The 25184-nt window shown below is 52.1% G+C and overlaps 1 protein-coding gene across 5 annotated transcripts in view; it reads right to left on the bottom strand.

The window, feature by feature from the left end:
* The window catches only part of SCRIB (scribble planar cell polarity protein), a 40880-nt gene extending 17953 nt beyond the window's left edge, over positions 1-22927 (bottom strand). For 2 of the 5 annotated variants that reach the window (XM_031552943.1, XM_031552947.1), the window contains exons 1-15: positions 22782-22927; positions 22467-22545; positions 21104-21193; positions 20616-20672; positions 17366-17429; positions 16402-16476; positions 16168-16312; positions 15391-15509; positions 14990-15189; positions 12624-12790; positions 11012-11136; positions 10405-10530; positions 9644-9877; positions 8871-9188; positions 6873-6935 (exon numbers count right to left, since the gene is read on the bottom strand). In XM_031552943.1, the coding sequence (XP_031408803.1) occupies positions 6873-6935; positions 8871-9188; positions 9644-9877; positions 10405-10530; positions 11012-11136; positions 12624-12790; positions 14990-15189; positions 15391-15509; positions 16168-16312; positions 16402-16476; positions 17366-17429; positions 20616-20672; positions 21104-21193; positions 22467-22545; positions 22782-22815 (1896 nt within the window). In that variant the 5' untranslated portion in view covers positions 22816-22927. The remainder of the gene's footprint in view (positions 1-6872; positions 6936-8870; positions 9189-9643; positions 9878-10404; positions 10531-11011; positions 11137-12623; positions 12791-14989; positions 15190-15390; positions 15510-16167; positions 16313-16401; positions 16477-17365; positions 17430-20615; positions 20673-21103; positions 21194-22466; positions 22546-22781) is intronic. The other 3 variants (XM_031552946.1, XM_031552945.1, XM_031552944.1) reach the window with 2 other exon arrangements.
* Positions 22928-25184: the final 2257 nt, after the last annotated feature.

Genomic DNA, 25184 nt, shown 5'->3' on the forward strand with positions numbered 1-25184 from the left:
ACAAAAAATAATGTTAATTGTTGTGTTTGAGGGAGGCCAGGATGCTTCTGATATAGGAGGGGATGGGACAGGTCAGAGTGTTTAATTTTATATTTTTTTTTATGCCATTAATGACTTCCTAGGAAATGATTATTCAGAAATTAACAGTCCAGAAATCCTAAATCACAGATTACAAGGAGCTGGAGAAATTATCAGTAAGGGATCATCATGCCTTGCTACAGATTGCAATACGTCATCCCCAAAGGAAGACCCGCATGCTCACCATCAGGGACCTCTACACAGACATCACTCAACTCCGTGTCTTTTTCCAGGAACACCTCTACAAAACAGAGGTCCTCATAAAGCGACACGCTGGGAGCCAGAGGCTCTGACTCACCAGGAAAGATTAGAAGAGCTAAATACGTCCTTGGTAAGCAGTGACTCGTGAGAACACGTGGCCAGGCTGAAAATAACGATGAGCAAATGGAAGGTGAGAGAACCAATGCATGAGGTGGTGAGAAACAAGCTAAAAATGAACAATGGAAAAAGGAAGGTGGAGGAAAGGTCCTGCCCTGGCAAAGAAGCCGAGCTGAGGGTTTTCTGGCTGCGACGGTGCTCATTTGTCCTTTAAGATGGTTTGTTAGTTTGGGACAGCAGAGGTGCCCTGCAGTGCTATGTGCTCGGCTGTGCTCCTGCGCAGCCCCTGGGGAGGCCCCAGGACAGTGATCCAAATCTCAATAAGTGAAGATGACAGAAAGGATGCAATTTGTTAAATCATAGAATCATAGAATCACCAAGGTTGGAAAAGACCTCAAAGATCATCCAGTCCAACCGTTCACCCATTACCAACAGCTCCACTGAACCACGTCCCCCAGCATAGCATCCAGTCTTTATAAATATCCACATTGACGGTGGTTTTGGAACCATGAATAAAAAGCCCTCCAGGCACATACAGGTACGATGAGTTCCTTCTTAAACGAATTCCAGAAATAAGGATTTAAGGAACTCATCACAGCAGGCGCCGGGGTTTGCCACAGCAATGGGAATGTCAGCAGTAAAATGCGGATCCCAAAAGGAACTGGGCTGGCTGCACCATGGTACAGAACAAGGCAGAGTCCTTCTGGAAATGAAAATATTCCACTTCCTGGACAAACAAAATCCATACTGCACAAATATACAGAGCACTAAAGCATTTCTGGAACTAGAAATAGAACAAAAGCCCAACACCTGTATGTGCTGGGGATGCAGGTAGAGTGACATTGAGATGCTTTATCCCTTTTCCTAAGTTGTTTGGTGTGAGAGCGGGGAGGTGCTGGAACAGCTGCCAGAGAGGCTGTGGATCCCCGTCCATCCCTGGAGGTGTTCAAGGCCAGGTTGGATGGGGCCCTGGGCAGCCTGGGCTGCTGTGAGATGTGGAGGTTGGTGGCCCTGCATTGGTGGGGGGTTGGAGCTTCGTCATCCTTGGGCTCCCTTCCAACCCTGGCCGTTCTGTGATGCTATGAAAACTACTGCCTCACTCACTGTGAAGTACAGGAGTGGCACAAAGAACAAAACTCACTGAGAGCCCAATGCTGAACGGAGAAACAAAAGTGAGGTGGCTGCAGAGAGCTTTGCTTCATGGATGGGAAATGGAAGAAAAACTACGGAGTACGGAGTACTGAAGGCTGATCACAGTGCCACGTCATCCACAGCCAACAAAGTTCGAGCAGAACAGGTGTAGGAAAGGGCAGTGAGAAAGACATCAAATGGAGAACTGATCTTAAAGCAGAACCTGGTTTCATCAAGCTCACGTAATGAAAGCTGGAGCTGTGGCTGATGGCATAAAGTTACAGAAGGACAAAGGCTCCTGCTGCAGCAGAAAATACGCTTTACAGGTTAAATTTAATAAAAACAACAAAAAGTTGAGTTGGAAAACAAGCTTTCTCATCATTCCAGAATAAGAAATCTGGAGAAGCTGTGCAGCAGAGAAACCTGAGCAGGAGGAAACGACTGGCGTTTAATAAAGAGTTTATGAAACATGGGGGTTTATGGGGGTTCATTATGGGGTACAGCATATGGTTACTGGTCCGAACGACGGGGCAGAGAGCACCCTCAGCAAGTTTACAGCCAGCAGCACGGGGAGCAGGGGGTACATCAGCGTCCTGCTGCCATCCTGGGGCTCTGGCCAGGCTGAGAGATGGGCTGAAGGAACCTCACAGGATCCAACCAAGAGCGCAAAGCCTTCACGTGGGGAGGAACAGCCCCACAGCAGGATGCGCCGGGGTACCTGGCTGGAAAAGGACACGGGATCCCGGTAGGATCCAGGCACGACGTGAGGCAGTGATGAGATCCCACCGCCGGGGAGGTCAGCGGTACAGCAGGACGCGATCCTGCCCCTCCATTCAGCAGTGCTGGGATCGGTGCGGGTTCCCAGGCATAATAAAGACCTGGAGACAGGCGGGAGAGTCCAACAGAGGGCTGCAGGGAAGATGAAGGGCCTGAAGTAGCTCTGCTGGGGAGAGAAGCTGAGGGACTGCAGGGACGTGGCTCTGGGCACCCGCTCCGGGTATCCCTGCTACAGCACATCTTGGGCCTGAAGGACCCTGAGGTCCCTGCCAGCCTCAACCTGTGAGGGTGGTGTGATTGCAGGAGACTCGACTGGAAGAAAACCTGCACACCTCATTCTTAAATTTAGCTAATTGCTCCTGAATTGAACACCGAGGGTTTTGGGGGGGATGAAGTCTGTTTTCCAGAAGTGCCAACCCATCACAGCTCTGCCTCACTTGAGTTCCTGGATCACAGGCAGAGATTACATCCTCCATCACGAGGTCTAAAGCTACACCACAAGTTGTCTTTTTCCAATCCTGACACAGAAAATGCCGTTCAGTTTGCAAATACGAACCAACCTTTTAAGACGTGCAAATGCCCCACTTACTTCTAGAGAGGTTACTGACACCTGTTGCTTTGGTGTAACGCTGGGCCTAAACAGTGAGACTTTTATCAGTTAAATACATTCTGTTTTGCTGTTTCAGAAAAGAAGATCAGATGGTTCTATTGCTTTTTGCTTTTGTTGTGGTTTCTTTTTTTCCTATTAGAGCATCCGAAAAGGAATGTCCAGAAGAGCGTACCCCCACAGCGAGTGACACGGGCAGGCTGGTAACAACAGACAAGGAGAAGGCTGAGATATTTAACTTTTTGGCCTCTGTCTTCCCTGATAACTGCTCCCCACACAGCCCTCAAACATTTGGTTTGGTAGGAGGGGATCAGGGAAGCAACATCCCTCCCACTGTAAGCAAAGATCAGCTTCGTGTCCACCTGATGAACCCGAACATCCACGAGTCTATGGGTGCTGATGGGGTGCATCCCAGAGTCCCGAGGGAATTGGCTGATGTGATACCAGAAGTTGATACGGGAGAACCAGCATGGCTTCACCAAGGGCAAATCCTGCCTGACCAACCTGGTGGCTGTCTATGATGGTGTCACTGCATCAATGCACAAGGGAAGAGCCACTCATGTAATCTGGACTTCAGAAAGGCCTTTGGCATGGTACTCCACAACATCCAAATTGGAAAGAGATGGATTTGACGGGTGGACAGTTCAATGGATGAAGAACTGGCTGCAGGATCGAGTCCAGAGAGTGGTGGTCAATGGCTCCACCGTTGGATGGAGACACCCCAGTGCCGGCGTTGGGGCCAATACTCTTCAAACAGCGACATCGACAGTGGGCTTGAGTTCACCCTCAGCAAGTTTGCTGATAACACCAAGCTGTGGGCTGTGGTGAAGCTCCAGAGGGCTGAGGTGCCATCCAGAGGGACCTCGACAGGCTTGAGCAGCAGGCTCAGGGGAGCCTCATGAGGTCCAACAAATCCAAGTGTAACGTCTTAGACTGCGAGAGGACTGCTCCCTCAAAAAGTATATCCTACTCCCGTCAGCTGAGCACGCGATTTCTTGCGTTATACAAAATAAGTTTGCCTTCTCAGGGTTCAAAACTTGCAGATCACACTGTGAGAAAACTGAATTTTCTACATGAGAACCTGAAGCGTGACGGTGTCCTGATAGGTACAGCGGTGCCACCCAGCAAACAAGAGGCTACGACACAGAGCGGCAAAGGCAGCACTGCAGCAGCATCAGGAGAGGAGGAGGGCTGTCCTGAGCAGCTCCCACAGGGTAAAGCTGCTCCAGGGAGATGACCTGACTTGCTCCTGGCTCCAGAGTGACATAAGAGCAGAGGAAGCTGACAGAATCTTTTCCACCATCCACCAGCGACCTCTAAACCTCTACCATCAGCCCAGCTTTCTCCTAGGGCCCCTCCAACACAAGGAGGACACGGAGCTGTGAGGGTGGGGAGACACTGGAAAAGAATTTCTGCCAGCACCCAGCGAGGCTGTGGATGCCCCGTCCCTGCAGACGCTCAAGGCCAGGCTGGATGGGGCTGTGAGCAGCCTGTGAGCAGGAGGCGTCCCTGCCTATAGCAGGGCTTGGAACCACGTGGTCTTGAAAGGTTTCTTCCAACCAAAACCACTCTGGGATTCTAAGGAGAGAAATTACCACCATACCTTCTCCAAACGGCCTCGCACAGCTGGGAGAACGCATCACAGGAGAAGCAAAAGCTTACAAAGCTCCTCAGCCAACACAAGTTGCCTCTGCAAAGCACCTCCTGGCTTTTATTTTCAGGTGCTCCGTAGAAGACACATTAAGACCAGGCAAACACAAGGGAGGACATTTGTGCTCTGCTATCACCGCAGACAATGCAGCACCAAGCAGAACTCGGGACTCCCTTTGCACTGCAATCCTCCGTTCTCACAGCAGCTCTTTTGAGACTATTTCTTAGAAAGTCCTCTGAAATCAGGCAAAATTCAGTTGCAAACCTCATGCCTTGATATACTACGTCACACCTCCAGCAGCCTCTTCGTGATTCAGAAAAGGCCATTTCCATCTGTGCTGCAGACTAAACCAAAACACTGGCAACTGAGGCAGCGGTGGAATCTCAGCATCAGCCACTCCTGTGCTTCTACAAAGTTCTGTTTTCCTCTGTAGCAGAGGTGGAATCTCAGCATCAGCCACTCCTGTGCTTCTACAAAGTTCTGTTTTCCTCTGTAGCAGAGTCTCCCTGGCCCTAACAGTCAAGGAGCTCCGAGGTGCCAGCTGCGTGCACAGCGCGGTGCTCCCTATCCCTGATGGTGCCGTGCTGACAGAAGTCAGGTTGATGTCTCCACGAGGTCAGAGCTCAGTATTAGGGTTAAGTAATAAACCATAATCAACACTCAGTATTTTCTTTTAAGAGTTGCATAAAAATAGAGAAGGATTGCGATCACAGCACTGCGAGTTTACGACCATCTGCTCCCCAAAGCTCATCTGCTGCGGGCACCTTCAGCCCCCACCCGCATGGGGGATCTTCTGCGTTTTGTCCTTGGGAGCTGCAGCACCACCTCACACCCTACGTGGCACTGCACAAAGAAGGAACAGCACTACATGGACACCAGAACAGCGTGGGGCCTCTGATCAGCTGCCCCCCCCCCAGGTCTCCAAGAAGTCCTGGGCAGTTCCATCAGATGCAGGCAGAGCACAGGCAGGAGACAAGGAAGGGCAGGCAGCATGCCTGCTGGTACGAGGCTGAGGGTTCCTGGCTATTGCATATGCAGTAACCTCCTCATATTGACCTCGAGGTCTAGCAGTGCTCAGCGAGGAACAAGAGCAGTTCCCAAATAGAGGACCTGGAAGTGTCCGCACTGAGCTGCTGCCTCTTCACCTGTGACTGCAGAGTTGCACAAAGAGAAATGCAAGACGTGTGAATATGTTTTTCAGTGACCTACAGCTAAAGAGAATAAAAAAAAACAAAAAACCTTTAGCACACACAAACAGTGCCATCAGGTCGAGCCAGTTCCCATTCCACTCGAAGCAGAAATAAAGTATCTGACGTCTCCCTTCCAGAGCCTTCCCCCAGCACTAAGGAGGAAGAGCCCCCATCCCGCACCTGAGGGAGGAGCAGAGAGGCACATTCATGGTCAGACAGGCCAGCAGCTCTAGGACTGAAGACACGGGCCTGGTGCCACTGTGCTGTCTCCAAGAGAAGCATCCTCCATGTGAGCAGTTTCTACTGACACAGTGTCTGCCTCCTGCCAGGGGCAGCAGCATTCTGCCTCCAACAGCTCTCTGTGAACACTGCCTGCAGAGAACCACTGATAGAAGGGATTAAGCAAACCTGCTGAAAACTTGTGTTTAAAAATAAAAAAATAAAAAAATAAAAAATCAGGGAAATAATCGCAGTCAGAGGATGAGCTAAGACAGCAAAACAGCATTTAAACCAGGGTGCGGAACGCGACACATGACAGAGGCTTTACAGCACCTCCCGTGCCACCTACACCTTTCTGATGTCCCAAAGCACTGAGCGAGAACACCTGGGGGGTGTCCGTAGGGGCTGCATAAGATGCAAGCATCATTAACTAACTCCAGTCCACCTCCTTCATGCAATGGCACAATGCCTTGAGATCCGTTCTCTGCCAGACCCCTGAGGGTCATCCCACCGCACCCAGAAGATCCTGGCGCCCTCTGCTCCGCCTGGGCTACCATCAACTCCTGAATGCACGTCTACCAGTTCTTCCACCTCCTTCCTCAGCGCACAGCAAATAGGAACTGAGCCTTCCACCCGTGACCCCTCTGTTCTTTCACATTTCTCCCCTCTCAGTCTGGATCTGCAGCAGCCATTCTCACCTCGGGGACGGAAAGGGAGGGAAAGGAGCAGGGAGAAGGAAAGCAGAGGAAGAAACAATCATGGTGTTGGTGATCGGTCAGGTCCAGAAGCCACTTGACCCCAATAGATCAGAGTTCCCCTACAACAAGGGGCGAGCCTGGGAAGCAAATCAAGCAGACGGAATGATTTTCGGCAGAGAGAGAACAGTGGGAGTGGTACAGACCTCTTCCTCCTCAATGCGAGCAGGTTCAATCAGCAGATTATTGGCTTGATCAAACGACACCCCCTGTTAGGACAGGAACCAGCAAAGAGGCATGCGGATTAGTGGAGCATCAACCAAACCCACCACCACAACCGCCACCACCACCCAACACAACACACAGACGCACACCGCTCTGGCAGGGCTGCCCACCGAGCAGACCCTGCTCACACTGCTCCTCGCAGCCGCCTCCGAGCGAGGACGGGGACGGGGCTGCTCCCACGCTTACAGCGTGCAGCACGTCGGCACGGGGCGGCCGGCCGCAAGCTGCCCCCGAAAGGCCTCCCTTCGTCCGTGCCGACGCACCGAGGCTGTGGCCGCCGAGTTCAAAGCACCGCTGGCCGCCTTCACCCCCCGGACAGAGCTGCAGGGTGCTGGAGGAGGATGGAACGACCCGGGAGAAATGGCTCGCGGTGCCCCCTGGTGGCCCACGGAACGAGGCCGGCCCAAACCCAGCTGCGCTGCGCCCAAACCTACAGGGAAACGCTGCTGGCTCCCAAATGCAGGAACGTCCCCTGAAAGAATGCTGTCCTGGTTTAAGGACCTTGCGTCCCGCGTGCCCTGGTCGACCTCCTTCCTCACTGCATCGACCTCCTTCCTCACTGCATCAACCTCCAGTGGGACGCCGCGTCCCCACATTCCCACTTCTCCATCAGCTCGGGAGGAGAGCTCGTATCTGGAGTGGGCATCCAGCCCAGCCCAAGAAAATGAGAACTGTGGCTCCCAAGCAGAAGGTTGAACTAGTAACAGAGATGACTTTTCCTAACAGATACCAAATGAGCTTTGAGTCCCAGCTCGAAACAAGCCTTTGGGTCAGAGCATTGCCCCACCACGGCAGGTGTGGGTGCAGGGCACTCAGGACAGCTTCACGTGCTCTTAACAGCAGCAGCCACAACACGTTTTCACTCTGAAGAGCTTCAGAGGCAGTAAAGGAAACTGCATACCTCATCCCTAAGGAGCAAACATCGCCTCAGACAGCAAGGCAGAATGCACTGAGGGAAAGGTTCCTAAGGAAACCCGAGCACAGGAGCTTTCCCTGTGCAGCCTGAACTCCAGAATGGGGTTGAAATGATCCCAACAGCCTGGAGCATGCAACAAAACAGGTTTTACTCCAGCACATCCTACCTACACCTCACCCATACGACCTGCTGGTGCCATACAATGCGATGGAGATCCACCTGCATTCCAACCTCTGCCTCCCAAGCACACCTCATAAAACCGTCATCAGTTTCAGCAAGAACTGCTCTGATCTCACACGGTGTCCCCTAGAAGTAAACCCCTCTGTCGCTGCGAGCAGCTCCCTCCACCAAGAATCTGAGTCCCTAACCAAACAAACGTGGTGGGGTTCATCTGAGCAGAGCCAAGGACCTCTCGACTCATCAGCCCCCTGCACGACCAGAAAGGCCCACTGCCGTCCCATGTAAATGGGGGAACTCCACAGCAGAAGCCCCCCCAAGTAGCACACACCCCCCGTCAGACCTCACCCGTGCCGGGGCAGGCACAGGGAGCACTAAGGAGAAGGTGCTGCAACCTGCTCTCACAGCACAGGAAGAACTGTGGCGGAAAGGCAATGGTAAGCAGCCCGAACCCAAGCTTGAGGTTAGGTCCATCCAGAGACACAGCTCATCATCCCAGGGGCAACAAGAGCAGGTGAGGACACGGAGAGGAACGGAGGAACTGTCAGCAGTAAGAGAACTGTTCTCGCAGCACAGATCACAACATCACACGTAACGGGCAGCGTGTGCTCACAGCACCAGAAGTCAGACACGAACAGCGTGGCACAGCTCAGACAACTGACTGCAAAAGCCCCAGAATGAGCTCCAGCTCTCCCACCCCCAGCACGTCTCTACCCAAGTGCTGGAGCCTGCAGTGTTTTCACTGGTGCCACATCGACCTGCTTGGCAGTTTGGAGCAGGAGGGAGCCCTGGCACCCTCCGGTCCTCTCCTCCCACAAGACCTTACCTTCACTGATGGCTGAGCAGACAAAGATCCGTTCTTCCTGTCATCCTCATCCCACGCTTCCTCCTCATCCTCGGGCTCCGCGTTGTTGTTGCAGCCCCCCAGTTCCTCCTCTTCTTTGGGGACTCCATCGCTGTTCAGCCCCTGCAGGAGTGCTACCACTGCCTCTGGTTTGGGCAGCTTAGTTATCTTGAAGTGTTTCTTATAGTGGGGCGTGTCCTTGCGGATGAGCCTCTGTTTCTCCACTGGGAACGGCCGCTCTTCATCTTCATCTTCATCCTCGCTCCTTATCAGTGTGTCCTCAGCAAAGTGTACAGTGGGCTGCAATGGCAAAGGCCCAGAAAGGCCGTGAGCCTCAGATAACAGCCAGAACATCTGCTCTCCCTCCAACACCAACACAGGCAAAGCCAGCACTTCTGCTTTCACACCACAGAAGATGCAGGAATACATCTCGGTCTCCCTCTAACTGCTTTTCTCCCCCACCCCCCCACTATCAGCCCCTTCACCCCAGACACATCTGTCAGTTCCATGGGCGCCCAAAACCGTACTCCTGATATTCCCACAGTTGCTGTCTGGCTCCCATGTATCCCCCCTAGTCCTCAACGAACCCAGCTACACCAGGGCCCCCAAATCTCTTCCTGCAGTCACATGCCATGCCCTTTATTTGCCTCCAGCAATGCCCAAATCGCACTCTGTACATCCATTCACCATTTTCTCAGAAACTTTCAATCCTTCCAGTTCTTAACTGGATCCCACGGCACTTCCCACATTCCTACCTCATTGTATTCCACTTCCACATCTTCATCCTCCTGGACAACCGCTTCCTTACGCTCTTCTTCAGCTCTTGGCTTGGCCTCCTTCTCCAGCTCCTGCATCTCCAGCACCTGCCCGTTCGGCCGGCTCCTCTGCCTCTCCTCTCCCTGTTCCTCCGCCCTGCAGTCAGCAGAGACGGTGCTGTTGGAGAGGTGGGAATCCTCGCTGCGGTTGGATGTGGCACTCAGTCTCTTTTCCTGAGATGATGACAGATTGTAAAAGTCAAGATGGAAGCCCAGGCAGGAGGTGGTGCATTGCAACGAGACCGCTGCGAAGTGGAATACGTTCCACTGCCAACGGAACCGGCTTTTTCCTCGGGCTGCCGTTTCACTCAGCTCCACCTGTGTCACCACCGATGCGGGCCTTTACGGTCAGCGTCACACCTGTGCAGCAATGCACCACCCCCCCAGATGCACCACCCCCCAGTCCCCTGGTCCAGTCTTCGTTCAGAAAATCAGTGAGTTCCCCTCCCTGCATTATGACAGAAGTAGCACACGACCCCCCTTACGCCCTTCTCTGCGTCCCGGCTGCACCTCCTGCCCCATCTCAGTGGCCCCGCTGACCCAAGGTGGGTTCTAACCCATGGAATGCAAGCAGTCCATCCTCAGCCTGTTCCCACACTTCCCAAAGGTTTTTTTTTCTGCCCAGCTCACAAACACAGCCTCCCCGTTCCCCAGGTTGCTGCACGTTCTCTGTAGTCCCTTTCTTAGCGAACAGCACTCACTTCTGAGCTGGATGAATTCAGGTCTGCGCCAGGCTTTGCAGCACTGACCTCACTGCGCCGAACTTCGATCACTTTCTTCATCACCTTCAGTTCACTGGGATGAGGGGTTGCTCTGCGCTGTAAGCCCTACCAAAGGAGAACACAGAGCTTGGGATTTCACAGAGAGAGCAGCCCTAAAAGGGGATCAGTTCAAACCACGTGTTCTATCAGACCAGTGGAGCCCCAGCTGGATGAGACCCAAACGTCACACTGCAGGACCTCATCTCTGCACTACTGTACAGCTGGGAAGAGGAAAGAAGTGGGAGATGACATTCCAAGCAGCAGCGAAAACCATCTCTGTGCTGGAAGGACAGGTGCAAATACATTTTATTGGAATGATTCAGATTAAGATCATTTCTCTTCACAAGATTAAAAAAAAAAAAAAGGAGAAAGTATTCTGCAAGAGATTTAAACCAATAAATATTTGCTGTAAACTGAAACTTCTACCCTTCCCTTTGCACCTGTAGTTCAAGGAAAACGATCTGCCATCCTTTTTGAGTCTGTCTGCAATTAAAACGATGTGCCCACGTTTCCACAGGAAGGTCACAACCCTCCAGGAGCTCCTTACCCGCCTCTCAGCTCCAGATTCCTCCTCGTCGTCTCCTTTGGGGTCATCCAGGAACTGAATCACACTGACTCTGTTTAAGTTCGTGTCCGTCCAGCTCTCATCCACGCTGTTCTGCAGAAGGTTCTCTGGGGAGGAAGACAACAGAGTGGGAGCTACTGTCTGAACACGTAGGGTTGTGTGCATGGATGAAAGACAGCTCTCAGCCCATCAGGGCACTTCTATCAGCCCGTAGCAGAGGGCTCTGAGGGCATCGGATGCACCTCCAGATCTTCTCACCTCTGTACGTGGCAGCTTCTACAGAACCTAGTGAAGGGTTCAGGCTCACATCTTAAGGGCCAGAGGAAAAGGTCGGATGAAGGAACAGATGAGAAGCGCTAACACAGTTATACTGCCACAAGAGGAAGCAAACCTCACAGATAAGGCACTACTCGGTCAACAGACACAAGCAGAAGACCTGAAAACAAGGCTGCAGCACTCTGCTGCTCTCCAAGCAGTCTCTGCCTTGGAAAGTTGGCATCAGCCCATTAGGAGTCCAAGTGTGCTGCAGCCACTGCAGTAACCAAGAACGCTGCAACCAGGCAAAGAGAGGTTTGTGATCTCTCCTCTACATCACCCTCCAGACCAACGTACACAGCGTTCATAGAATCACAGAACTGCTTCAGGATCACCGAGCCCAACCACAGCCCAGCCATCCCAGCCCAACTCTAACAGCCCTCTGCTAAATCACGGCCCTGAGCACCACCTCCAGACGGTTGTTCAACACCTCCAGGGATGCTGACCCAACCGCCTCCCTGGGCAGCCCATGGCAGTGCTTCACAGCCCTTTCTGCACACAAGTTCCTCCTGACATCCAATCCAAACTCATGAGGTCCCCAGTCTTGGTTATGGGTCTCTAGTCTGAGTTATGGGGTCCCAGTCTGGGATATGGGTCCCCAGTCTGCATTATTGGGTCCCAGCCTGGGTTATGGGGTCCCCAGTCTGATTTAGGAGGTCCCATGGGGCCACCAGTCTTGGTTATGGGTCCAGTCTGAGTTAATGGGTCTCCAGTTTGGGATTTGGGTCCTCAGTCTGAGTTACAGAGATCCCAGTCTGACTTATGGGGTCTCCGGTTCGGGATATGGGGGCCCCAGTCTGGGTGTGGAATCTTCGGTCTGGTTTATGGGATCCCCAGACGGGGTTCTGGGGTCCCATAGAATCACAGCATAGAGTCACAGAACTGCTCAGGTTGGAAAAGACCTGAAAGATCACCGAGTCCAAGCACAGCCCAGCCATCCCAGCCCAACTCTAAGAGCCCTCTGCTAAATCACGGCCCTGAGCAACCACCTCCAGACGGTTGTTCAACACCTCCAGGGATGCTGACCCAACCGCCTCCCTGGGCAGCCCATGGCAGTGCTTCACAGCCCTTTCTGCACACAAGTTCCTCCTGACATCCAACCTAAACCTCCCCTGGCACAACTCGAGGCCGTTTCCCCTCCTCCTGGCCCTGTCAGCAGTGAGAAGAGAGCAGCCCTGCTCTGCTGCAACCCCCTTTCAGATACCGGCGCAGAGCAATCAGGTCTCCCTTCAGCCTCCTCTTCCCCACACTGAGCAGCCCCAGACTAAGCAGCTCTTACCTAGGCTAGGAGAGGGCTGCTGGGGAAGCAGGTAGCACGTGAGAACTTTTTCTCCCGTCTTTTCATCATCCTCTGTCTGGAATTTCAGCATGGGCTGGGATTGGTTTTCTGCCAGCCACAAGGCTTTCAGGTTAAGGTTCGTCAAAGCAAAGGGCAAATTCTGCAGCCTGCAAGAGAAAGGAAGAAGGATAGTTAAACTTATTCATGACGAAACCCACTCAGCTCCAGACTGCATCAAAGACAGAGGGAACCACTGCAGGTCCACCTCTTCTGTACGTGCAAAAGCAGTGATTCGTGCTGCACGTGGCTCTGCCACAACCACACACTGGACTCTGCAAACACAAGGAGCTCAAAGCAGAGGACAGCCCCTTCCTGTTGTTGGTTTGTTTTAAATGGACGTTTTTGAACTCTTCTACCTGCAGCCAATGAATTCGATGCTTTCTAAATAGCAAAGCCTCAAATCCTGCTGCGCGGGACGTGGCCCTTGGCAGAACTTTCATCTTCCCAAGGTTCGAGCACAGAAACACGCAGTGAACCAGATGCAAAGTGGGAAGAAAACAGTCTCCATTCCCACATCAACTGCAGACCTGCAGTACAAACAGCTGTTTGCCCAGGCTGTGCTTTGTACACGTCCACTGCTTGGACTGAGTTTTATTCTGTAGATACTGATATTCCCAGAGAGACACCTGAAGGGCACAGAAAGCACTGCTATAAGCCCAGCCTCACTGCCAAAACAATGGAGAAACGGATCTGGCCCTAAGAACTCTGAACCAGGTGTGCCCACAGTAGCCCTCAGCTGCATGTAATCAAGCAAACAGAAACACATCTGTATTCACACAAAACTGACAGAGAGCCCAGCACCCACTGCAGTCCACTGCCAGGGCCTGAAGGCAGGACAGCAGGTGGGAAACAGCCAAAGCCACTCTCAAGCGTGCATGTTGTGATGAGGAGCACAGGCGTGGGCACTGAGCGAGGAAAGCGAAGGAGAACAGGAGGAGAAGGAGGCACTCTTCTGCTGCCCTGAGAAAAGCCCAAGGAGAGGCTCCGGAGGCACATTTCAGTGCCCCAGGCCACAGCAGCATCTCCTGCACATCAGAAAGCTTTGGCACCTGAGGATCGTTGACACACTTCAAAATCTGGAGGCATGAATACAGGGGATGGGAGGAGTCTTGTCTGCAGGACAAGGGGAATGTCTGCAGGAGTCCCCTTGTCTGCAGGACAAGGGGAAACGGTTTGAGGTTGAGGGAGGGCAGATTTCAGTTGGATGTGAGGGGGAAGTTGTTTGGTGTGAGAGCGGGGAGGTGCTGGAACAGCTGCCAGAGAGGCTGTGGATCCCCGTCCATCCCTGGAGGTGTTCAAGGCCAGGTTGGATGGGGCCCTGGGCAGCCTGGGCTGCTGTGAGATGTGGAGGTTGGTGGCCCTGCATTGGTGGGGGGTTGGAGCTTCGTCATCCTTGGGGTCCCTTTCAGCCCCTGTGATTCTGTGATTCTGTGCAGTTCCCAGTGTCAGCTTAATGTGGGTGTTTCCACTCAGAGGGCTGCAATCCTGTTACAGACAAAGCATTTCATGGAGCCCAAGCAGGCCTTAATGAAGCTGGTGTTACTCTTGTAACTGAGACCAAGAATTAACATTGGCTCTCTGAACTGAAATAAACTTTAGGGCCATTCTGTGATTCTGTGTGAGGTGATGGACTCACGTTGGGAGTTCAGGTTGGATATTTCTTCTTAGAAGAGGTGGTGATGCGGCAGCACAGCTGCACGGGGAGGTGGGGGAATCACCATCCCTGGAGGTGCAGCCTGGGCTGCTGTGAGATGTGGAGGTTGGTGGCCCCGCATTGGTGGGGGGTTGGAGCTTCGTGATCCTTGGGGTCCCTTCCAACCCTGTGATTCTGTGATTCTGTGGACGGGGATTTCTCCAGGTCTTTGTTTCACACACAGCAAAATGTCCCCACATATCTGCCCAACCCAAAATAGATTCTACTTAATGTTCAAGCATCGTGGAAAAGGCAAAAAGGCAGGCAGGAAGTTGGAGGGACACAGTCTTTTTCAGATCCCTTTGCAGCTCCTCCAAACTGCTGATGAGATCAGCACAGATCCAGCATCTCCCAAAACAAACCAGGACCCAGATCATGGCACCTATTCGAGGCAGCCTCTTTAGAATCATAAAGGCTGGAAAAGACCTCCAGCATCAAATCCAACCACCAACTCATCCCCACCGAGTCAAGTTCCACACCTCCACAATTCCTGAACACCTCCAAGGACGGCGATTCCACCGCCTCCCTGGGCAGCTGTGCCAGAGCCTGACCTCACACCCTAAGAGCAGCTCGGACACTTTGGACGCCCACAGCCTTTCGCCCTCCTGCTGACCTGTTTCCTGCCACGTCCAGGACGTGCAGCTCGGTGGTGTTGGCGAGCTCTGCTGGCAGCAGGGCCAGGCGGTTGTCTCGCAGAGACAGGACGTTCAGGTTGGCGCAGCCCCCAATCTCAGCTGGAAGGGACGTCAAACGGTTCCGATCCACGTTCAGGTTTGTCAGCTTGGTTAGCTTCCCAAGGGATTTGGGTAAGGCCTAGAAAGGACACAATTCAGAGGCTGATAAAGGACAGCAGAACGGGTATAGAGCCTTCTTTACAAGGAAAAGAACTGCCTTCTGTCCTAACAAGACGAGATTCCAGCAATTCTCACTACAGCCTCGGGACAGGCTCTCCCTCAGGTTCACAGCCTGTTCCGTGCCAACTATTTACCTCGGGATGGCTGCTGGTATACTTACTGTCAGCATGTTCTCTGTCAGGATGAGCTCTGTTAGGTTTTCACAGTCCCCAATTGACTCCGTCACCTCTGTCAGCCGATTCTGGTCCACCTTGAGGATGGAGAGCTGCTTCAGCTGACCTGCTCAGGGCAACAAGCAAATGTGAAGTAGGGCACGGAGAGCTACGTGTCCTATGATTACCTGCTCTAAATACCTCCCCAGAGGGGTTTCCTAACCCAAGAACATAGGCTCTTCCTCCCAGCCAGACTTTTTCCACAGATTTCATCCATGCATCCCTCCAGAACTTGAAGGGACCTGACAAGCAGGAGGGAGACTGACTATTTATACACGCAGAGAACGACAGAAAGAGAAGAAATTGCTTTAAACTAAAAGAAGGGAAATTCAGGTTAGTGTTAGAAAGAAATCCTTTACCCAGAAGCGCTGAGACCCTGGCACTGCTGCCCAGAGAGGCATGGATGCCCCCATCCCTGGAGCTTCTCAAAGCCATGGATGGGGCCCTGGGCAGCCTGACCTGCTGAGGAACAACCGGCCCACAGCACAGGGTGGGAACTGATGATCTCTGAGGTTACTTCAATCTAAACCATTCTAGGATGTGATTCTACAACACGGATCAAGAACCCAAACACCCCCTGCATAGTTCTGCTCAACAGCACCGTTTACTGCTTCTGCCCTCTCCCAGTGAGCACATCCATCAGGCCCAAATGCTCTGACGGGCACAGCTGTGCCTGAAGCCTCCCCAAAGGAGGAGTCCTGCCCCACTTCCATCCCAGTACTCACCGATCCCATCCGGAATGCACTCCAGCAGGTTCTGTGACAGCAGCAGGTCTGTCAGCGCTACCAGCCCACTGACCTCGTTGGGCAGCTGCTCCAGCTTGTTCTCCGACACATCCAGGCAAACCAAACGGCGGAGGTTGCCCAGCTCCTAGGATCAGAAAGGAGACCCTGTGGCTCAAAGCAGCAGCACAGGGAGGGAGCAGAGTGGTGAGGCAGTGGTCCCGAACAGGTACTCACCGGAGGCAGAGCAGAGAGCTGGTTGCGGTCCAACCACAGCTCACGCAGGTTTGGCAGCGCTCCCAGGGTATCCGGCTGTAACACAGCACGACAGTACGGCGTCAGCCCTCCCAGGAGGAGAAGTTGCTCTACGATCCTCCAAATCCCACCAAGCCCCTGCAAAGCTCGGCACTCCTGCTGTTTTCGCATCTCCTAAACCATTTATCCAAAGGTGTGCAAACTCTTTGCGTCAGAACGCGGCAATCTGTTTGGGAACGTCTGGGCTGCCATACGGGCTGCAAAGCTCCAGCAAGAAACACGGGAGACAACAGCAAACACCTCCCAGCAGCGGGCAAGACAAGAGGCAAACAGGGATTTGGAGGGGCTTTCTGCCAAAAAGCCTTCCAGGACTTAAAAGCAGAACTGAAGAACAATTTAATTCGCAGCTGCAAAACGAAAAAATATCACTGGGTTTCCCCCAAAGTCAAGGAGAGCTGGATTTCAGGACTGAGCGTTGGCTCCCAGCGCTCCATGGAGACGCTCCTGTCTGAGGGCACACACCGTGTGCTGGGCTGACACCGCTGCCAGGACTAACGTGGGATGGTCCTTCACCTTCTGGTTGAGAAATTACATCAGAAAGGGGAAAGATAAAGTTGGCCCAGAAAGGAGCGACAGCACAGCACAGAAGTGAAAGGAAGCAGCAGACAAAACCTCCCTGGAAAGGAAAATCCTTCGGCAGCTGGATAACAAGAGAACTCAGAGCAGGAGAACTTACAGCAGAACAAGGTGTGCATGAGGACAGTAGGAAGGGCCAACACACCAAAGGAAAACTGTGCTGGGAACGACGACTGGGCAGAGCCTTCCATACAGCTTCAGGGTCTCCTTCTGTGCACTTCAGACAAAAACCCACTCACGTGCACAGAGGTGCAGGTGCTGCCCCTCCCACCCACCCACCGTTGCCCTCCCCACCACCCCTCCACCCTACCAGGACTTCCAGGTCATTGCCACCAAGATCCAACTGCTCTAACTTGACAAGGAATGAGAGCGAACTGCAAAATACAGGGAGTAGAAATGAGAGGAGAGAAAGGAAGAACAGAGGGTTAGCATCATCTACAAAAAAAAATTAAAAAAATAAAATAAAATAATCACACAATTCTGACTAATTCCTAAACCTGACGGAGCATCCCCACCCCTTCCATAGTCTGAGCCACCCAGTTTAGGGACACTGATACCTTCCTGACATCAGACTGTCTGCACAGGGAACTGCATTCAGCAGCATCACAGCTCCAAGGTAGGCAGTTTCCACTGTCACCCGTCTGCCCTCTCCCCCTCCCACCACAAAGCATCACCTGAGCAAAAACATGACAGTCAACAGTCCACACCTCAACACTGTTGCCCATTTTGTTGCAAGAAGGGGATCACAGAGCAACAAACCATGGGAAACAGCAGAGGACCACACGTATCCCAGGAGACAAGGGAAGCAGAACTGCAGGGAGAGGCAAGAATGAAAAATTTAGCAGCCCTGAATTGAACTGCCCAGTGGGATGGCCATGCTGCCTGGGGGAAGGGGGAGGATGCCTCAGCTGAGATTAAGAAACACAGACAAGGAGATCATCAGGCAAGATGCTGCAAGAAGCCCGCAAGGAACCGCAGTCAGCCAACAGCAGCGGCCCAAAGAGGTGCCCTGTGCATTCAAAACACACTGCTGATATCAAAGGCAGCCCCACAACTGCAGGACTCAGTTCTTCTGACGTGGCCCAGGTGGCTCTCAGTTCAGTCCTACCCATCAGCTCCAACAACTGCTCCCTTAAACAGGGCTTGCTGGCTCTTGCTTTGCAGCGAGGCACAAATCCCATTTAAACCCTGCCTATGCTCCACAGTGAGAGACTTCAGACCTCTTTATTATCTCTATAAGGGATTGTGCTCATAAGGAAACCGCTGCATTAGTCTGCCAGTACAGCTCTGCATCTCAGCAGCTCCCACACCAAGGTACTGGAGGCTGAAAATATGTGAGAAAGCAGTAAGAAGTCTGGCCTGCTGGACACAGGCAGTAAAATAAGGGCACTGCATGGGAAGACAAGTTCTTGTATTTCGCAGCAGTGGATTTGGAGATGTTAACTCAAGCAAAGGTTTATCAGTTACACTGCCAGAAGGATTCCGTTGGATAGCAGCATCCCATTATAGAACCACAGAGCAATGACAGCTGGAAGGGACCCATAAAGATCATCGCATCCAACGCCTGGACTCCTGCTCTAACTGTACATTTGCTCTTCGACCTCTCTAAGCATGAAGCAGCCCTGACTCTACCTCAGCACCTTCACAGTTTGGTTTCCAAAACAGGGCTGAGTGAACCACGGGATTCAAGCTGATGTGAGCTCCTACAAGATGCACCAGCACAGAGCACCCCTCACCATTCATGGGAGCACAACAGCACAAACCACGCTTCCAGCTGATCGGCAAGACCTGTCCCACCACGTGGGAGAGATGAGGAGCAGTAGCAGCTGTACAGGATGAACTGAAGGCCAGCCAACGAATTCACACTTTGACAAGTTAAGGTCACTGCAAGTTGGAAGAGCAATAAAAAAGCAGAAGGACGCTGATAAACTGTGCCGTCACAGATTCGCGGCACTGAAGCCATTCATTCTGATGAGACATTCTGATTTTTGGCAAGATCACCTGCACTTGTTTAAAGTCATGCCTGGGCACAGTTTGTAGCCAGACTAAGTACAGATCTCATGTTTGATAAATAGATCCGACACAAATTGCCTTGGCCTTTAGGACTCTAGTTCTGGAAATGATCCTGTCAGTAGTGGCACATGGAAAGAAGCTGCACTGCAGAACGAGCATGCAGACTGCATTTAATGCTCAGAGAAAAATCCCCAAACTCAGAGCACGTTACAAGGGAACTCAGGGAGCCAAAGGAACATGGGGGTGTTTGAGATCTCCTGGAAACCATCTGGGTTTTGTCACAGATGGAGTTCTCAAAATCTGTACGCTTCCTGGTGTTCCCAGATGGTGAAAAGCCACTGGCATCATTCTTCATCGCATCTCGGAAGCCCAGTTCTGGATGCAGCTTTTGGACCTCTTTTCTCATGCAGTTTATCACAGTGGTAGCCTCTGCCTGCAGGAACACTGAACTCCTCCAAAGACAGCAGTGGGCATCACCACCAGATCCGAACTTATCCAGCTTCAGCTCTTGCCTTCACTGTTCTGGCCCTATTCCTTGTGGGCTCACCTCAGCTGGAGATATTATGAGGACACGACCTTCCTGCAGCAGGGCTTCAGCGTTCAGCTTCTGTGCACAAAAGACCTTTGGGACTTTGGGATCAGGATGAGATGACAGAGTTAATTTGAACTAAGCTTCTATCATCACACGCTCACCAGGCGTGATGGCTGGGAGCTGCTCAGTGCAAACTCAGCTCTGTTTTGGAAAGGACTGCCTGAACGGTCTCAGCTGATTCTACAGGTAGATATAACTGATGCCATACAAACCCCGTGCCTGCAGATCTCACAGGAAAATAACTACCAGTAAGAGCACACGTGAGTCACAGCAGCGTCCTGCAGAGGGGGAGGCACAGCTATCACAGAAGCAGCAGACTAAAACCCCAAATACTTGCAGTACTTGTCTCATTAGGTGCTTCTTCTGCCCTCTTTTTAAAGCAAAGCAGGAGAGCGTAGAAGAAAACACAGGCAGCCAGACCGAATACTTGCCACAAACAGTAAGGATGCTAAGGAAGGGTGACAGCACAGCCACTGAGGACAGAGTGTGGCCACAAAACTCACTGCTATTCAAAAAAAGTCAGTTGGAATCCCTTCTGATGTACAGGAGTGTTAGCTGGATGGACAGGCAGGCAGAACACAAGCTGACAGAGCTGCTGGAGATGCAGCAGACAGTCCTTACAGGCTTCAAACTGAGCTCTTCCAACACCCACAGCACTACACTTTTTTCCTCGTTTTCCAAAACAACCATCCTTAGGAGGAATAAGGATTCTCATGGAATCCTGTCTGTTGAAAAATCAGACCCGACACAGAGGCCGTAAGTACCTTCCCCTGCTGTTGAGCCCTGTGCCATTTCTCTCCCTCCTGACGGCAATTTAGAGACACGCAGCAAGATGCAGCTGACCTAATCAAAGCTTTCAGCTCTCCCAAGCAAAATGACAGATTCCTTATGTAAGTCCACAACGGATCAGTAGGAGAGATGGGGCAGGAGACCCCTGAAGCCACGTGACACTCACGTTGGTAGAGTCTTTAGCAGGTTCTCCCGAAGCTCCAAAGTCACCAGGTTTGCCAGACTGCAAGAGAAAAGGGAATGAGAAGGCCAGACTCACTGAAAGGACAAAAATACAAGAAGATCCTCATGTCCCTTCCCTTGAGACAGCCCCCAGCGGCCTGCACAAGTGCATGGATCACTCCATCATCACAGGACGGACCACAGCTGTTTGGAAAGGGGCGCTCACAAAAGGAGAGGGAGGACTTGGGAGGCCTGGATTTACTCCTCGCCTCTGCCATTGGCTGTAGGAAGCGTAAGCAGCTGAGATCCAGGAAAGGAACCTTCTTACAGGCTGCCTTTCACAACAAGGATAATACCCAGGGGTGCATTATCAGGCAGTACGTCCAGGAGAGCAGCACTCTGTAGCTGGAGGGCACAAGCCCTGTGAGTACGGTGAGCGTGGTGCCCCGCTCCCACCTTCCCCTCCTTGCTGAGGAGCAGAGCCACACTCACTTCCCAATGTCGTTGGGGAGGCTCTGAAGGGAAACATCGTTCAGGGCCAAGTGGCCCAGGCTGCGCAGCTGCGTGAAGCCCTCAGGAAGCCTGTGAACAGACAACAGAACAAAACTCCATCAGTGCTGAGCTCTCTGCTCGCGCTCCCAGCAGCCAGTCCTACCCCAACTGGTATAGCAGGTGTGAAAGAGAGAAGCAGGAACCAGTCCTGACCCAGGACATGCTCCGTTTCCAGCATGACATCACTCCCTTGCACCAAAGTTGCTGCACGTCCAAGTGACAAACACGTCTCTGAAGTATTTAAGCATGGATGCCAAGTTGTGCCAGGTCATCACAAAAACTTGAAAGGAGGGAGGGTGAGCCACTAACCCAACCACTCAGCAACGGATACTGCTGCACTGCCCAGAATCGGGCAGTATTACCAAAACAGGTTTGAGGTATCGCAGAGGAAGGAAAGACCTTAAAGAGCAGAAATCCTTTCCTGCTTACAGGCTGTTCCTGGAGCAAATGACACACATCTCACAACTCTGAGCCGCAAAAAAATCGACAAATCATTGCAGGGTTAGCAGTGCCCGTGGTACTACATGTCACACCTGTGCTTGGGGATCCCCAACGACTGAAAAGCTTCTGCCCTTCCCATGTCAGGGTTTGGCACCACCAGAGGGAAGCAGAGAGTTGAATCTATTTAACCGTGATTCGGGAAGCACCTGCCCAGCAGTGGGAAGAGCAGTGGGCATGGGGAAGCAGACTGGCACTTATCTCCAGGGGCTCCAGCAGACAATACACCACGACATGGGTGCCTGAAAGCGTGGTTCCTCAAGGCAGAAAAGCCAGAACTTTGCAAATTCAGAGCCATAGAGGCAGAATAATTGAAGAGAAGGCAAAGTGCTGCTGTCGGGCATAGCTCTGGCCACCGCGATACCAAAACAACCCATCGATTTCAAGGGATGGCCATCCTAAGCTATAAATAAAGCAAAGAGCAAAAAGGTCCAACAGATAACGAATGACAACATGCAGCTTTCTTACAGTCCTCTGTGATCCAATCAGTCCTCATCCACTCTGCTTTGTGCAGCACAGTGAAGGAGGAAGAGAGGAACCAACCTATTCTAGGAGGACAGAAGTCCTTGCCACCCACCCCAGTGGCATCGACATGAACAAAGCCTCAGCAGCCCAAGCCACAGACCCCGCAGAAGAAGGGGCTGGCACCAGCTCTTTCCTATGCTGAATGTCTCACGTGTCACGGAGCGGACAAGCAAAGGTCTTGGCAAAGGGGAGACGACTGCAAGATGCAGACCAGAGAAAGGATGAAGAACTTCAGCTCTCATTCCCAGCTACACAAAGGGGCCGCAATGCACCCTCCTACCTGGAAAGGGGATTCCCACTGAAGTCAGCGATCTCCAAGGATTTGCAGAATTTGATGCTTTCTGGGATTTCTGGAATGTCTAGGAGGGGAAAAATAAAAAAAAAAAGACATGAAAGAAACGGAGGCCTGGGAAGAGTCTATCGTGTGGAAAATGGGACACCCGGTACCAGTGACAGCCTGAGACACAGCAAGACAAGTGAATGTTCACAGCTCCAGCCCCACGATGGACCACTCTGCAGCACTGCGAAAGGGAAATGCCTCTTTCAGAGCAGAAGTGCAGAGATGTGGGGCTGAGGGGCACGGAGCTGACCTTACCATTGCGGGAGATGTCCAGTTCCACCAGCTGCATGAAGTTGGCCACCTCGGGGGGAAGCCTCTGGATCTCATTGTCGCTCAGGCCCAGTTTACGGAGGTTCAAAAGCCTGAAGAAAGGCTGGGACAGAAAGAGAACAAAAGCGGGTCAGCAGAGCTCCGTGAGCAATTCTCACCTCAGGGTAAACCCAGGTATCCATCCTCTCCTCTCAGTGCCTGCCCTGGCGAGGCTTCAAAGTGCACTGCTGCACAGATGGGAACCCCAATTACAGTCTACAGAGACGAGGGTGAAAGTCAGCATTTAGTGAGGTTAACTTAATGACTGATTTCACATCTCCATCATACCACTGCCCTTCTCCTTCCCTTGGACGATGCACCGCGAAACAGGGCACCCATCCCAGGCGTTCAGGCAGTGCACAGTGCAGGGGTCACTGCACAGCAGCTGCCAGCAGACCTGTGATGTTCATGGGCACGGCTCAGAGAGGCCAAGAAAGGAGGAAAAACAAAGGGACATCCCAACCAAACTCCCATCCTCACTGTACAGCAGATGCTTATGGCAGTTCGTCTTGTCAGGACATCAAAAACAGGTTCCCAACCTGCAGGGAAATGTTTGTACCACCTGGACTGGAGAAAGGGAGAGCAAACTGCCTGCAGGACCCAGAACTGGAGGAGGAAAGCAAACATTTCTCATAGAAACGTGCACTGAGTGACCCCAGAGGTCTGCTGGTCCAACTGTACCCGACTTCTTCACACCCCTCGGAAATTAATTATTTGGTGGCAAACTGGAAGATCCCATCAGACACCCTCTTTCCAGACATTAACAGCTCTCAGTATTTTTACCACCAAACACATTCTATCTCAGTAATCAGCTCCTCAGTCCTGCAGCTTCTACTGTTGCATATGGGGTATGGGGCAGGATGGAAACCAGGCTGTGCTGTTTGCTGCATTTCCTGGATTGTGCTGGGATTACAAACAGTCATAAGGCACTGCGGAAAGCCAGACAGTTTAAAAAGCTCACCTGTAACCCACAAGTACATCCAGAGCCCATTCCACACATCTGCAATAGTGCTGAAGCCTTTGCCTGTATGTGTTTGGCTTCTGCCACACTACAGAGTGCTCTGGGTTGTCTCCAACAGTTCAGATGACCAAGCCTTTACAAGTAATAACCCACGATGCCAACGAAGCACAAGGAACAAACTGGTGATTGTGGAGTGACAAACACAGAGTCACAGAACGTCCCTAGTTGGAAGGGACCCATAAGGACCACCGGGTTCGGCCCACAGCCCCACGCAGCACCACTCCAAACCCCAGGTCTGAGAGCAGCATCCCAACACCTCCTGAGCTCCGGCAGCTCAGGGCTGTGCCTGCTGCCCTTAGGAGCTGCTCCATATCCACCGCCCTCTGCTGCAGAACCTTTTCCTGATTCCCAACCTGACCCTCCCCAGGTAGCAGGAAAAAGATGCACAGACCACCAGGAGAGCAGCTCTCCCCGTATGCTGGACCACGATGAGGTCCAGCATCTGACTGCAGACCCTTCTCTGCCATGGACCAAAAGCTTTGCTGCAGAAAAGCAAAGCCCTTTTGACGTCAAGCAGCACGAGCTCTCTTTAATTCAGTTTATCTAATGCAAAATCAGTTTAAGAAGAAAGGAAGTAGGTGAAAGTCTACATGACAACAAAGCCCCAAGCAGAGCAGGAGATTCAGAGTTTGATTTGCCATTGTTCCTTGAATCCTTCTCCTAATTTTAGAATGCAAGGAAATTCCAAGCAAGACATTGTGTTGAGCTGGGGAAGAATATCTGCTGGAGAAAACAAAGGGAAGAGAACATCCACGGCCCACAGCCCGAACTGCTGTGCTTCTGGTAGGGACTGTGAGCATCTCAGATCACTTGTGCAGACTTCTGGATAAAATACAACAGAATTTACTGGAATAAAATCATGTATATTGCAAGATACGTGGGAATGATGTATTGCCTTGTACCAGCACACCTACGCTACTGCAAATGCTTGTGAACCAACTGCAGACCAACCCAAGCACTGTGCTACCGTGACACCTTCAGTTCTTCCCATCCCACCTCACTTCTTGGAGCCGCTTGCTAAATGCAATATTGCAAAACATCCCATTCTGTGCACTCCCTTCTCACACCTATCCCTTCCTCCAGAGCCAATACTGAGAGAGCATCATCAGAACTGTGCATGAATTTCCATTCAGCAAGCAGCACAAAAACAGAGTGCACATTCCACGACCTGAGTGTAAGCGAAGCTGGACCTGAACAACACACTTTGATGTGACAAGAATTCAAACCAGGCAGAGGTCACCAGATCACGAGCAGAACGCAGTGCTGCTGTGCAAGAATTGAGATTTTATACCTGCAAGAAAAGAAAAGTAACGAGAATGCAAGTGACC

This window comes from Meleagris gallopavo, chromosome 3, assembly GCF_000146605.3.
Source record: "Meleagris gallopavo isolate NT-WF06-2002-E0010 breed Aviagen turkey brand Nicholas breeding stock chromosome 3, Turkey_5.1, whole genome shotgun sequence".
Classification (NCBI taxonomy): domain Eukaryota; kingdom Metazoa; phylum Chordata; class Aves; order Galliformes; family Phasianidae; genus Meleagris; species Meleagris gallopavo.